Source organism: Microchirus variegatus (assembly GCF_963457635.1).
Source record: "Microchirus variegatus genome assembly, chromosome: 2".
Taxonomy (NCBI): domain Eukaryota; kingdom Metazoa; phylum Chordata; class Actinopteri; order Pleuronectiformes; family Soleidae; genus Microchirus; species Microchirus variegatus.
Window position 1 is genome coordinate 9,077,372 of NC_139803.1, and position 12,741 is coordinate 9,090,112.

Below are 12,741 nucleotides of genomic sequence, written 5' to 3' on the forward strand. Positions count from 1 at the left end.
CAAAGATTACTCTGTCACTTTCTATGAAGGAGTTCTAGTCAACATGAACTGTAGGGGGCGCTCCAATATAATGTTTTAGATTAGCATTAGGCCTATATATTTATTGTACTACAGAACATTAATTGATTGCCTCTGGTTTATCCAGATGTTTCTTACCTCAACCATACACAGAATAATCTAAAGCCCCCAGAGGCAAACTGTGATTAGTTTATTTGGGCTATCAACTATAACCTAGTATAATACTACATAACCAGGATATTTCCTATGTTGTTTTTAAATGGCACATCATATGGAACGTGCAAGCCCTGTTCCTAATCACCTAATTAGTGGTGCAAATGTCGGCCATATAAATCTCAACAGGGAAGAACTTGGACTGGTTTCATGGCTCCAGGATGGAGGGATTCCTGACCACGTTTCCTCCATTCAACGTCTACGGTAACCCGGTCTGCGCCGCGCCGCCTCCGGGTGCCAGCTGGGGGAAGCGGGAGGGCCGCTTCATGACCCCGCATGGCCTCAACTACCTGGAGCTCTGCAAGGTCATTCTGGCCCAGGTCAACCCGGGTTTACCTCCACCACTGAAGAGGGCGAACACCAAAGAGTGCGGCGTGCAGGTGAACGCCAAAGTGGACAAAGTGGTCCAGTGCTCGTTGGGTCCCAAGACGCTGTTCGGCCTGGAGAACGAGCTCCCCGTGTCCGCGAAGTCCCCTGAGAGACTGGATGTGTCCGTGTCCAGCGGGAAGTCACAGTACGAGACACCGCCGCCGACCCAGGTGAGCCACCTGCGCTTCCTGAGGCCCGTGTCCATCTACTCTCCCGTGTTTGACCGGAGGCTTTTCCTGAAGAAACTCGACGACGACGACGATAGTGGAAGTGAAGACGAAGCTGAGCAGACCGAGTCTGACAAAGATGCTGAAGCGGAACGAAGTGGCGAAGACACGGAGAAGGAGTTGAAGACGTCCCGCCAGTCTTCAAAGGGCTCTAACTTTCAGGTGGGTTTAACTCATCCCTCCTCCTGAATTTAGACCAGTTTGGAACAAAAATATTGTATTATCGCCCATTTTAACGCATTTCCTTTATATATTTATATAAACGTTTTTATATATATATATTTTACTAGAATTATGAATGCAGTAAACTATATTGCAATAATATATTGTTGAATTATTGCAAGTCATAGTTGATCCAAAGCGTGATGCAGTGCAGAAAATAAATTGATATTTTAGTTTGACATCTACACCAAATAGTTAAACCTAACATCATCTTGCACAAAAGTGAGCCTGTAAAATGTTTTCCCTTTTTAGTTCCTGGAGCAGAGGTATGGCTTTTTCCACTGCAAGAAGTGCAACATCCGGTGGGAGAGTGCTTATGTATGGTGCATCTCTGGTACCAGTAAGGTAAGTGATCCAGTACCAGAACCTCCATGTTTGTGTAAATATTGCTAATTCAGCAGTATCAGTAGTATGCTAATTCAGTCATTTCCATCTTTGTCAGGTGTATTACAAGCAGCTCTGCCGGAAGTGTCAGGTGGGGTTTAACCCCTACAGAGTGGAGCCAATCATCTGCAAGGTACTTTTTTTATATATACTTATCTTTCTAGGCCTTTTTTTTGGCACATGTTCCTATACTTGCTTTTTCTGTTCCCTTTTTTTTCTTTTTTTAAATTAACCATTCCCGTCTCCTCCTTCCTTCCTTCAGGGTTGCTCTCAAACGTCCTGCATCTGTGAGAAGAAGCAGAGGCACATAAACATGAAGAGGCCTCACCGCCAGGACCTGTGTTGTCGCTGCAAGTGCATGAGGCTGTCCTGCGACGCCACCTACAGCTTCAAATACATCGTCTGAGCTCCGCAGTGGTGGTGTTGGCTCTGGTTGGGAGTCGCCAAAATTCCTCTATGACTGCATTTTGCTAATAACGAAAAGAGCTGAGGCCATGAAAATCCTTTTTTTGGTGTACATGTCTTCAATGGAAGCAGTACTCTAGTAAGAGACTTGAAAAAGCTGAATCTCCAAAAAGGACTGTCTTTGTTACCCCTGCAACTTTCCATAAACTGCATGAATAAATAAAAACGATTAACTAAAGACTGCACCTTTTTAAAATGTCAGACAGTGATCTTTACCATGTTAGTGAAATGCACCAATAAACATGACATGTCTTTACTTTGACACCGACTTGTACAGAGCATCAACTCAAAAACAACTTCACAAAGGCTGTAAAAGTATTTACAAGATGGAACAAAAAACAACTAGTCTTTTATCTAAAAAGCTTTAAAAATGTACAATTTCATGTTTGGCATGCACACGCACATTCTCCCACACAGAGTGTTACCCGCATGAGCTTAAAGCTCCCTTTTGCACCTCATACAAACATATCTTTTAGACTAATAAATATTTTCAACACTCCATACAGTACACGGACGATGCATGCATGGCAGTTTGAGTTCAGAGGACAAACATCGATATAAAACGTAAGTCAAATGAGTGATGGATATAAATAGGAAAAGACATTTGTACAGCAGAGGGAGGAGTCACAGAAAGAGCTGACGACGGGAAGTGTTCAGTAGTAGCACAATTTGTTTTGAACATCCACGAAGAGTGCTGAATGTCAGCATTCCCTTCACGGGTAAAGTAACTACAAACCACACACAAGCATATGCTACTATGGTTGTGTGTCTAACTATTAACACTATACAGACTGACAAAAATATGTGCGCGTATACATGCACCATCCTCGTAGGGGGTGAAAGTGTTACAGTGTCGGACAGTGACAAATATACAGAGTGCACGCTCACGTAACGATGCTTGCTACAACTAGCCACAGAGTAGTGTGTGAGTGTGTGTCACACATTTAGGGGCATTATTAGTTCACAACAGCAGCTAGAAAGGCAAGCTGGTTCACTGATACAGAATATAAACGGAGCAACGGGGCAGCATGAGGAATAATTCTTTAGTATTCTGAGTCAGCTCTGTCTCGATCAGTCTTTTCCGTCAGTGCGAAGAGGGAGCAAAAAAAAGGGTGTACAGTAGATATTGAATTCAGCTGGGTCATGCATTGCACAGGTTCTCAAAACAGTGGACGAACAGGAGAGAAAACGTTACTCCAGGTTTGGCTTTTTCTCTCACAGTAACAACACAGTAACATAAGTGACTCTCCGTAACATTTTTAAAAATTCATATCAAAACTCCATTTAGTGCAATAGTGGAAACCGTACCAGCAAAGGTAAAGTTTCCTCTCTGTCTCTGCAATGCGATGCAACCAGCACACTTTAGGTCCTTTGCTGCTGAAAGAGACAGCATCAGTCAATCAAGTTCAATCAGGTCTCGAGTTCCCTCAGGGAGGAGATGAGTGAAAAATCAAAGCGGAGGAGATCGGCTGCTGATTGATGACCGTTGAGCAGGACTTGAACTAGAAGCAACATCAATTCTACATGGTGCTGTGAAGCGAAAGCTCATGCTCAGATTGTGTCACATCAGGTCTTCTCTCTCAGCATACAGTGATTTGTTGTATCCAGTGGTTTCAGTGTCAAATCTCCAGATCTCTCTGAACATATATTGCCTCTCTTCTTTTCATATACAAAGATCTTACAGTTGTTCACAAATAAGTTACTTCTTTTGTGTGTGTTTGGTTCTTAAGCTCTTTAAGTTCCTCTGTCATGGTGAGACGTCTCACGTCTGGACGTCTGATGGTTCAGCTTTCAGGAGCCCCCCGACTTTTAACAGCGGCAGAGCGGCGTGTCCCACCTTTCCCAGGTAGCGAGACAGGGGCGTAGCAGCTCCACCAAGGGAGCAACAGCAACCCCATGCTGTGACTTCTCCTGGACCGGTGGGACAGGGAGGAGGAGGAGGGAGAGGAGGAGGATGTGGGGTCGGGGCAGGGCCGTGAGTTAGCACTGTGTTATGGATTGAGTGCTTGTACGGAGATTGGGGGAAATGTGGGAGATGGAAGCCTGAAGGAGGCGCGGGTGATGTGTTTGTGTCGTGACGTGTGAGTAAGGTCGGTTCTGACGATACAGTCATCAGTGTGTCAGACGGCACACATGATATGAAGTGTTTGTTGGAACTGTGTGATGAATGTCCTCTGCAGGTATTCTCATGAGGATTACACCTAAAATTACTCCTATAATCTGGTTGGCCTGAAGTAGTTGCTGCAAACAGATCTGGGGGTTTGGGGAAATCTGAGTCTGCAGAGGAGGATGAGGAGAGCAGAGAGAGTTCTGCCTCGTGGTCTAAATGTGGTTCTGGTTCTAATGATGGGCAGAGCGGCAGGCAGGCATCTGCCTGGAGGCGTGCAGCCGTGGCAGCAGACACACAGGAGGAGGCAATGGCCAGGTATGAGGGTGAGGCTGAGGCTCCTCTGCCAGATGTGGTTTTGAAAGGGTCAGTGATTGGTGAAGAAGTAAGGGCGGGGAAGGAGGGGGAGGGGAGCTCCTGAAGTCCTGTCAGAGACTGGTCCCCGAGACGCTGGAGTCGGGGAGGTAGGTTGTGACGACCCGGTAACCCTGAGCGCGGCGGATCATGTCGCGGATCTCCCCGTTGAGCTCCAGCAGCTTGGAGCAGATCAGGCTGAGGTCCTGGCGGGAACCGACCAGGGCGATGGTGCCCGTCTGACCCAGGGTCTGGTGTCGGAAATAGATGTTGAGCAGGGTCTGGACCTCGGTCTCTGAGCTGCCGCCGAACACTCCAGTGGGCCACTGCCTCCTGAAAGTTAGATAAAAGAAAACAAGGGTCAGTATGACCTATGGTTTGCTTGACAGGCTTCAAACTTGACAGGTATCTTAATAAGGACACCAGTGTGTGTGCAGTGCCAACTTTGGTGGTGTTTGGATAAAGACTACAGGTGTGTGACTAACTGCAGCTCCTCTGATATTCCCACATATCCAGTTACAGTCATGTCTCACCTGCACTCCTGGATGTAGCGCACAGCTTTGGTGAACTCGTGGTTCTTAAGGCACTCCAGTATGGCCTGCACGGCTGCCTCGGAGGTCGGGAAACTGGGCACCACTACGGCTGCGACCTGGGTGGCGTGCGCGTGAGTGTGGGCCAGGAGTTTGTGCTCCAGGTCACTGGCTACGGCTGCCTCCGCCGCCTGCAGGCTGGTCTTCAGATCAGTGAGCTCCCGAGACATGTTCAGCAGCTACAGGGAGGGAAGGGGAAACAGATGGTGGGTGAATGTGTGTGAGAACTTCCAGTACATTTTTTATTATTTCAATACACAAGAGCCACGTTAACATTTCTAAGTGACCTCCAGGTCTTTTCATTTAAGGTGAATCTTGTCGCATGTGTTAAGAATGCAAGCGTTATCTTTCTTTATCATGACTTGTCTCACCTCAGGCACAGAGCTGATGGCATGGACTTGACCAATGAGCGAGCAGTAGGACTGGAAGAGTAGGAGAAGCTGGAAGTGCAGCTTGTAGAGCCTCTGACAAAGCTCCAGTTGCTAAAGGAATGAGGAGTCATATTTAATAAAGACATGGTAACACATATATGCACATGCAAAGGAATATAAATAAATGCACAGGTGTCTTGTGCAAAGTCGATTGAGCAGTTTATCAAAGGCAGTGAAGAGAAGAAACTCGTAAGAGCACTTACTGCAAGAGATTCCATTTGCTAGACAGCGAGAGAACGTGTTAGGGCGTCAGAGTAAGGTGAGAGGAAGACAAAGCGTCAATCAAACACATGCACAGCACAGAATAAACCACTGACTGTTTTACAATCAAGCTACCAAGAATTAGGCAACAGTACAGAACCTGGAAAACTGTACATTTCAGTTAGTCCTTGGTCAGAATAATGAAATAGAAACACAGCAAACACGCAGAGAGAGCGGAGTGACAAAAATCACACAGGAGCAAAGTGGCAAAGAGAAACTGAAATGTAAAGCAAAGGTGAAGAAGTTACATGTATATAGAGTGAGTTTGCTTTTTAACTTATGTTTGTTAAAGTGTGTGTGTACCTTCTCCTCTGAGTCTCCAGGCTGGCAGGTGACCACGCTGTCCCCAGGACACCTGGGAAATGTGTCCTTACAGTTCCTCAACCACTGAAGGACAAAAAATAGACAAGAATTGAGGAATATGAAGTTTGTTTGTGTATGCACGAATAAGAACATTTAACTTACAACTACAGCAGATTCCTCTTTGGTGTTGTAGGTATCCAGGTATTCCTGCAGCTCCAGTGCACTGAACTTCATCTTCTCAAGGAGACCATAGGACATGATCTAGAGACCGACAAGGAAAAAGGAAAATGGAGGTGAAAACCAACCATGAGCTTGTGCAATCATAGCTACGACAAAAACACTCACCGTGTCAGCATCGATGTAGATTGTGGGGCAATCTGAGCACGTAGTGAGCATCTGTGAGGACCTGAGGAACTTGGATCCTATGCCCCTCAAGCCCTCGCCGAGGTAAGTGGCAACATCAGTCGTCAGGGTGCAAAATTTACCCTGGATGTTCTACGTGAGCGGAAAAATGACGTTTAAATAACACATTAAAAGACATTATAACTGTATTTGACAAACAGTTGCAGTGATTTTACCTTAAAGAGAGACGAGAAGACTTGAAAAGTGTAGACAGCGCAGGATCCGTCCGAGTCAGTCACGAGTTGACTGATGTGACAGCGCCACGCCTCCTCGGCGTCGTCACACACTGTGGGTTGGAAGGCTGCCAAGATGGCGGAGAAAAATGGAGAGGGGGGAGGAGGAAAACCAAGGTCTTCCAAGTCATCTACATCATCACGTAAGCTGCCACCACAGAAACGAGAAAGAAACGAAGGGGGCACAAAGAAAAAAAGACTTTGATACCTTTTCCCTTAAAAAAGGGTTTTTATATCCAAATCAAGTGCCCGACAGTATGTCGTGTAGTTACATGAACACAATAGAGTGATTACTCCTCTTTTGATCTGATTTTATTAGGAAAAGAATCAGCAGAAATATAACGAACCAGGGGAATAATTATAATAAAAAAATAAGTAGCAGTTTAATATGTGTTTACAGCAGACTTCATCAGGAACGACATCATCCCAGTGTCCATCAAAATCTGCCTTCCAGTGAAACAATATTCCATTGTACTGTACTTGTGCTCTATTCTCCCATCTGTCACATTCACCTGGGCAGACAGTTGGGGTCTAGAAAGTCCAGCGGTGGTTGGCAGTAATCTGGATTGATCCTGTGGTCCAGGTTGGGTAGCTGGTCTTGCGGCTGCTGGCCCGGCAGCTCAAGGGTGAAGCTCTCGCCGCAGTCTGAGCCTTGAGGAACCTCGTTGGCGCTCAGTGAGAGCTCATCGTCCTGGACATGAGTGTCCTCGTCCTCGCCACATAATCTCCCCTACAGAGACAGTCAGTTAATCAGTTAATGATTTAGAGACTGATGACTCGATGTGTTTATCTTCCCGGTCATGTGGCGTCACTTTGCTTTGAGTCCAGGGCTAACTGCTACAGGACATATGGAGGTTTATTCACTTTTAAATCTGTGGTGTTGTGATGCTGAGCCATGAGGAGGATTTCCTCTGCAACAGCTCAACAGGTTGAAGTAATGTTCACATTAAAACAACAGCAGGACTTTCCCACAACGGTGGTGTTGAGTGGCAAAGGCAAATACCCAGCTAGCACAACATATATTTACTAAGATGTACTGTATTACTCACATGTAGGCCCATGTAGTCATCATGGAGGGCTGCGTGGCCCAGTGTAATGGCACTCAGGGAAAGTGGGTCGGCAGATGTATCGTACGAAGTCGATAAGGAATCGGTGTGAATCGTCTCCTCTGATGGAGAAGGGTTCGTCTGGAAACAGAAGAGTCAAATCAGGAATATTCTTAACTGTGACTTATTCTGTAAGTTAAAGCTGCAGTGCATATCTGTTGTTTGTCTTATCGATCCACCCTTGTTGAGTCTTTGTCAACAGAAATGATGCATGTTTATTTGTATGCTGTCTTACAAAGGGCTCGATCAGACAATACTATCAGACCTGACTGAGGGAGCATTTGTGTGTTTACTTTGTGTTTTTGCTTCTTTGTATTTTCATCCATACTCGAAGATTTGAATGTAACCGTATTGTAATTTGTTTAAATCTAAAAGTTCTGTGCTACTCACGAGCTGAGAGTGAGAGAGGCTCTGGCTCGTTGAAGACTCTTCCTCCTCCGACGACTCGTCTGAATCGTGAGGGTCCTCGTGACCCAGGCTGGGAGTGCTGCCCGAGTGCTGACTCTCCTCTAACAGGTCACCCAACTCTGTGCTGTCCAGAGATCGCCGACGTACGCCCCAGTTAAAGTTATCAATGGTCTCGCCCTAGATAAAACACACACCAATACACAATAGAAGACAAGGGGCAAAGGACACATTTGGAGTCACTGTTACCGCCGTGAGAATGTGAACTTTCAAGATAAATGAATGGTTGCTGTGTATGAGCGCACAATGCACAATTAACTGTTATTCATGGCATGGAATTTTGCTGGAAAAAAGCTGCTTGGAGTCAATATAACAATCTTTTACCCCCTTTACAGTATCATTGATAGCAATTTGGTCAGAAATGTAGTTTTGCAACCAAGCTGTGAGAGCAAAAATGAAGCAGAGTCAACGACATTTTCCAGTGGGAAACAAAAGAGCCAGCAACACCAAAGCACGGATACAAGCTAATGCAAGTACTCAGTATGAGACACCTTACCTGGAGCTCCTAGGTAGCAAGGGGAAGAGAGAGAGACACAGAGTTAGACGGAGACAGAGACATGGGGTCAGGAGCAGAGAAATACATTTCAAACATATTTATGTTAAAAAAAAAAAAACAGGCAGAAAAAATGACAGACACAAAAAATGGAGGAAAGAGACACTTTTCACTGTATTTACTGGAGTGATTAATCAATGTCACCTCTCCATCCTCCAGCTCCACGTCCAGGAAGTCAAAGTCTCTGAAAACCCTAAACTGCTGCTCACTGGCGGTGTCCTCGAGCGTGTCGTCTCTGGTGCCGCCCTCCTCTGAGGACACGCCGCTCTCCCGCACCTCCATCATATCCAGGTCACCGCATGATGAGAAGATCACCTGATGGGAAACAAAGATATTCATATTAAAACAAGTGTAAAAGTGAAAAACCAAGCAGGCAGTAGATTATTTTAAACAAGTAGCTTACAGATGGGTTCTTCGTCAGTCCAACTTCTTGTCCACAGAGAGACAAAACATTGACCAGCTTCTCCCTGGTTCTTTTCTGTATGAGGGAGGAAAAGAGCAAGAAATTACATCTCCATGTTCTAAGCGAGCTCCGAAATCATCAGTAAATCAAACAAGTTTCATTTAGCTTTAATATAAACACACATAGTCTGACATGTGTATACACGGCATACACCAGCAGAAAAATATGATTTGCTGTCAAAACAAAAAAGGGTAAGTAACTTGGTAAAATGCCACTCACACCATGTCAAAGACTTGCTGTTAAGTACATGTTAGGTAGGTCAGTGACATGTCTGAAATTTTCACTTGATGGCAATACAGTACGTTAATAGCAGGGTCTAATTTTACCTGCGACGACTGCGGTCGCTTCCAGCTGACAGGCACTAAGATGGTGTTAGAGTTGGATCCAGAGGAAGTGGAGGAAGTGCTGCGCGTCACAGCCATGGCTCTGGCCTTTCCCTCCCTGCCCCCTGAACCCTGGAGCTCGTCGAACCGTCGCCCAATCACTGGAGTCTGTCAAAGAAAATCACAAGCATTTTTAGCTCATGTAATCCTGTCTTATTTCTCGTTTCTTTTCCGTTGCTTCCTCACCTCAGAGATGTCAAAGGTAAAGTCCAGCGTTTTCCCCGGCAGAGCCTTGGCTGAGCCGTCCCACACCCTGCTGACCTCCAGGTTGGACAGGTCACCTTGTGAGTGGCCGTACACTGGATGAACTAAGCTGGCAGAACGTGATACCACCAGCTTTAAAATGTTCAAAGCGTCCTTCCAGTGTATCGTCTGTGGAATCACATGTCAAACACACTGTATAAGAGAGAGTAATACACACTTACAAACATATGATGGTAGTAGTACTGTAGGACACTTACCTGGACAAACTTCTCAATAGTTTTCATGACATCAGCATTGAACTGTTTGACTTGTACAGCAGTCAGATCCATGTGACTGAGCAGGCAGTAGATGATCTGGAGGAGAGACTGCTGCATGCTGGGAAGGCCTTTATCCAGGAGCTAAGAAATGAAGAGAAACATGCAAGATGAACAGTGTCCATGGCTGAATGGCAGTTGTAATAACAAGACCACAGGTGATCAACACCTACCTCAGCCATATAGGTGACCATGCTCAAAGTGATGTCCGAGAAAGCCTCGTGGAGGTAGCGACAAACCACGCTGACCCAAGAAAAAGGGTCCCGCGTATAGGAGCGTGTCTTATAGAGAGTCATGACGTGAGCCAAGTGGGAAAGTTTTGTGTTCTTCTCCATCAAACACACCTGATGGGCAAACACAGAGAGCGTGAAAGAGAGAGAGACATTTTGAGATACACTACCACTAAATCAATACTAGACTGAGTTAAAGTAAAGAAATTGCTTGTACCTGTGCGATCCTCTCAGCACTTTCCTTACAAAACTGATTTGGATGGCCAAAGTGTTGCACCAGGTGAGGCAGCAGACACAACACATTCAGAGGGAAACCTGCCCAGAGGAAACAGGTTGAGCCAGTGTAAACACAAACAACACAATGATATAAAACGATGATTACTCTACCTATAGACTGCGAGCTGTCGACAACAGGCACGCGGGAGACGGGCGTGATCTGACAGAAGAGCTGTAAGGTGAGGTCCAGCGTGGCCTGTGACGTAAAACCCTTCAACAAAAGCTGCTGGATCCCAGAGAAGCCGCTCCACCTCAGCTGAGCCTGCAGCTTCTCGAGGCGCTCACGGTTCTCTGCTCTTTCAATGGGCACCTGGGAAATAAAGGGTTTAACAGAAGATGGTAACAGAATTTGTTTCGATTTCACCTGTTGGGAGCAGCAGGCCCGCTTCTCCCTCGACTGCATTTTCAGTTTTGATCAATATGCTACACATTTTTATCTACCTTTGAAAGCAGCTTGTGAACCAGACGGAGTGACATTTGATATTCAAACTCAAAGTCGGACTCCATGAGTGACACTGCCACCCAAAAGACTGTGGCGAGGATTGATGACGGGTGGGAAACATGGGCAGGATCCGACAGGACGCTGGGATCGATGCGATTGGTGGACGACGTGCAGGAGCCACCGATTCTCCCTGATCGACTGAGGCCGTGACTGTTACAGGCCTGGAAATTGAAAATCAAATCAAGAATAAGTAATAATAATATGTTCAACACACTCCTTGAGGATTAAGTGAACAAAAATAGCGCATCCTTGCCTGTATTCGGTCCAGAGTTGCACTGCGCGGAGGATCGCTCATCTGGCTAGCACACTCGCCAAACTTCTTCGGGACCGAGTAGGAGCGCTGATGGCGTTGCGATGACAGCCCGACGAATCCCGGGCCAGGGAAGTTCAGCTGACCTGTGCTCTTTCTGTTCATCAGTTTGTCACTCGTCACAAAGTCTGGCGAGGACGTCCTGTGTATCACAAAACAGCAGAAATGAATGAAATGAAATGAATTAAGTCAATAAACAAGACAATATAAACAAGAGGCATACCTGGTCAGAGCTGCCATGAGGTCACTGTTTTTCAGACAGTCTGATAAATTCACCACCACTGATTCCAGTGTCAATAGCACCTCCATCACATAGCCCTGAAACACATGTTGTTGAGACATGAGGGCACAGGCAGACTACTGGAATAGTTAATTATAATTATATTATTATACGGTGTCTACAATCTATTTCTTACCTGCACTTCATCTCCGTGTTCCCCGACCACCTCGACCAGTCGTGACACCAGGTCAGAGACAGCGTGGTTATTGATCGGCTGCTTGAGGGCTCTGAAGATCTGGAAGGAGCGGCCAGCATAGTGGCGCGAGGAGCTGCACAGGGCGGTCTGTAAAGCCACGTCACTCAGCTCCTGCTCCAGGTGGAAATCTGCGAGACACGTAAGCTGCTTTCAAACATGCACTGAAGTGGTTATCCTAAGACAATGAGAATGAGACTGTTTTCTCACCAGACTTTGACTCTCTGAAGACGGAGATGACGTGGCGTAAGAAGTTGGAGAGCTGCTCCGCGCTCTTGGAGTTTGGGTTCTTTGGCGTGATGTCCTCGTGCGCCCACAGTGGCCCAAACGCTCTGAGCAACGACAACACAGTACTCCAGGCACTGTATACCCACCACCAGTACCACCACATAGATGTTACACAAGCACTAAAGCAGCATGTGCACAGTTGCACACAGTGTGGACTACAGTCATTTCCACATACAAACATACACATACACCTGCTCCAACATCTGTACAGCAAAAAAAAAAGCTGTGCCTCCAAGACGAGCACAAAACAGCTGTGTCTGGTGTGAGCGTACCTCGTTGAAAGGAACTCGATGAGTTTGTTCGTCTTCTCGTCCGTCTCATTGGGCGCATCCTCGAGATCCTCCAGGTCATCCGGTGTCACCAGGGGCAAGTTGCCAACACTGCCTGCAGTGCTGCAACCACCAAGACTGGCAGAGGACGAGTTGGAGGTGGAGCTCAGCCCGGAGTCGACCACGGGAGACGTCTGCCACTCTCGGAGAAAGTCAGGTGCGTCTAAATGAAACATATTACTTATTGGTCTCTGGATTTATCATGCTGTACACTACAGTACACAAAAGGTTATATATTGCAATTTCCAAATGTATCTATTCAAAAA

The 12,741-nt window shown here is 46.2% G+C and overlaps 2 protein-coding genes across 2 annotated transcripts in view; one reads left to right on the forward strand and one right to left on the reverse strand.

Moving 5' to 3' along the window:
• Positions 1 to 392: 392 nt before the first annotated feature.
• On the forward strand, positions 393 to 1,839 carry zar1l (zygote arrest 1-like; the record flags this gene model as incomplete). Its single annotated transcript, XM_083905015.1, has 4 exons — positions 393 to 989; positions 1,302 to 1,394; positions 1,492 to 1,566; positions 1,696 to 1,839. The coding sequence occupies 4 exons, from the start codon at positions 393 to 395 to the stop codon at positions 1,837 to 1,839; spliced, it is 909 nt and encodes a 302-aa protein (XP_083761141.1).
• Positions 1,840 to 2,171: 332 nt separating this feature from the next.
• fryb (furry homolog b) overlaps positions 2,172 to 12,741 on the reverse strand; it is a 29,004-nt gene continuing 18,434 nt past the window's right edge. The window contains exons 42-64 of the mRNA XM_083909973.1: positions 12,419 to 12,638; positions 12,069 to 12,190; positions 11,802 to 11,989; positions 11,609 to 11,703; positions 11,329 to 11,527; positions 11,015 to 11,236; positions 10,515 to 10,883; positions 10,241 to 10,411; positions 10,011 to 10,151; positions 9,736 to 9,921; positions 9,493 to 9,657; positions 9,107 to 9,181; positions 8,848 to 9,018; positions 8,076 to 8,270; positions 7,629 to 7,766; positions 7,092 to 7,309; positions 6,523 to 6,727; positions 6,290 to 6,439; positions 6,107 to 6,205; positions 5,945 to 6,028; positions 5,321 to 5,431; positions 4,893 to 5,128; positions 2,172 to 4,692 (exon numbers count right to left, since the gene is read on the reverse strand). Coding sequence (XP_083766099.1) covers positions 4,434 to 4,692; positions 4,893 to 5,128; positions 5,321 to 5,431; positions 5,945 to 6,028; positions 6,107 to 6,205; positions 6,290 to 6,439; positions 6,523 to 6,727; positions 7,092 to 7,309; positions 7,629 to 7,766; positions 8,076 to 8,270; positions 8,848 to 9,018; positions 9,107 to 9,181; positions 9,493 to 9,657; positions 9,736 to 9,921; positions 10,011 to 10,151; positions 10,241 to 10,411; positions 10,515 to 10,883; positions 11,015 to 11,236; positions 11,329 to 11,527; positions 11,609 to 11,703; positions 11,802 to 11,989; positions 12,069 to 12,190; positions 12,419 to 12,638 — 4,019 coding nt within the window. The 3' untranslated portion in view covers positions 2,172 to 4,433. The remainder of the gene's footprint in view (positions 4,693 to 4,892; positions 5,129 to 5,320; positions 5,432 to 5,944; positions 6,029 to 6,106; positions 6,206 to 6,289; positions 6,440 to 6,522; positions 6,728 to 7,091; positions 7,310 to 7,628; positions 7,767 to 8,075; positions 8,271 to 8,847; positions 9,019 to 9,106; positions 9,182 to 9,492; positions 9,658 to 9,735; positions 9,922 to 10,010; positions 10,152 to 10,240; positions 10,412 to 10,514; positions 10,884 to 11,014; positions 11,237 to 11,328; positions 11,528 to 11,608; positions 11,704 to 11,801; positions 11,990 to 12,068; positions 12,191 to 12,418; positions 12,639 to 12,741) is intronic.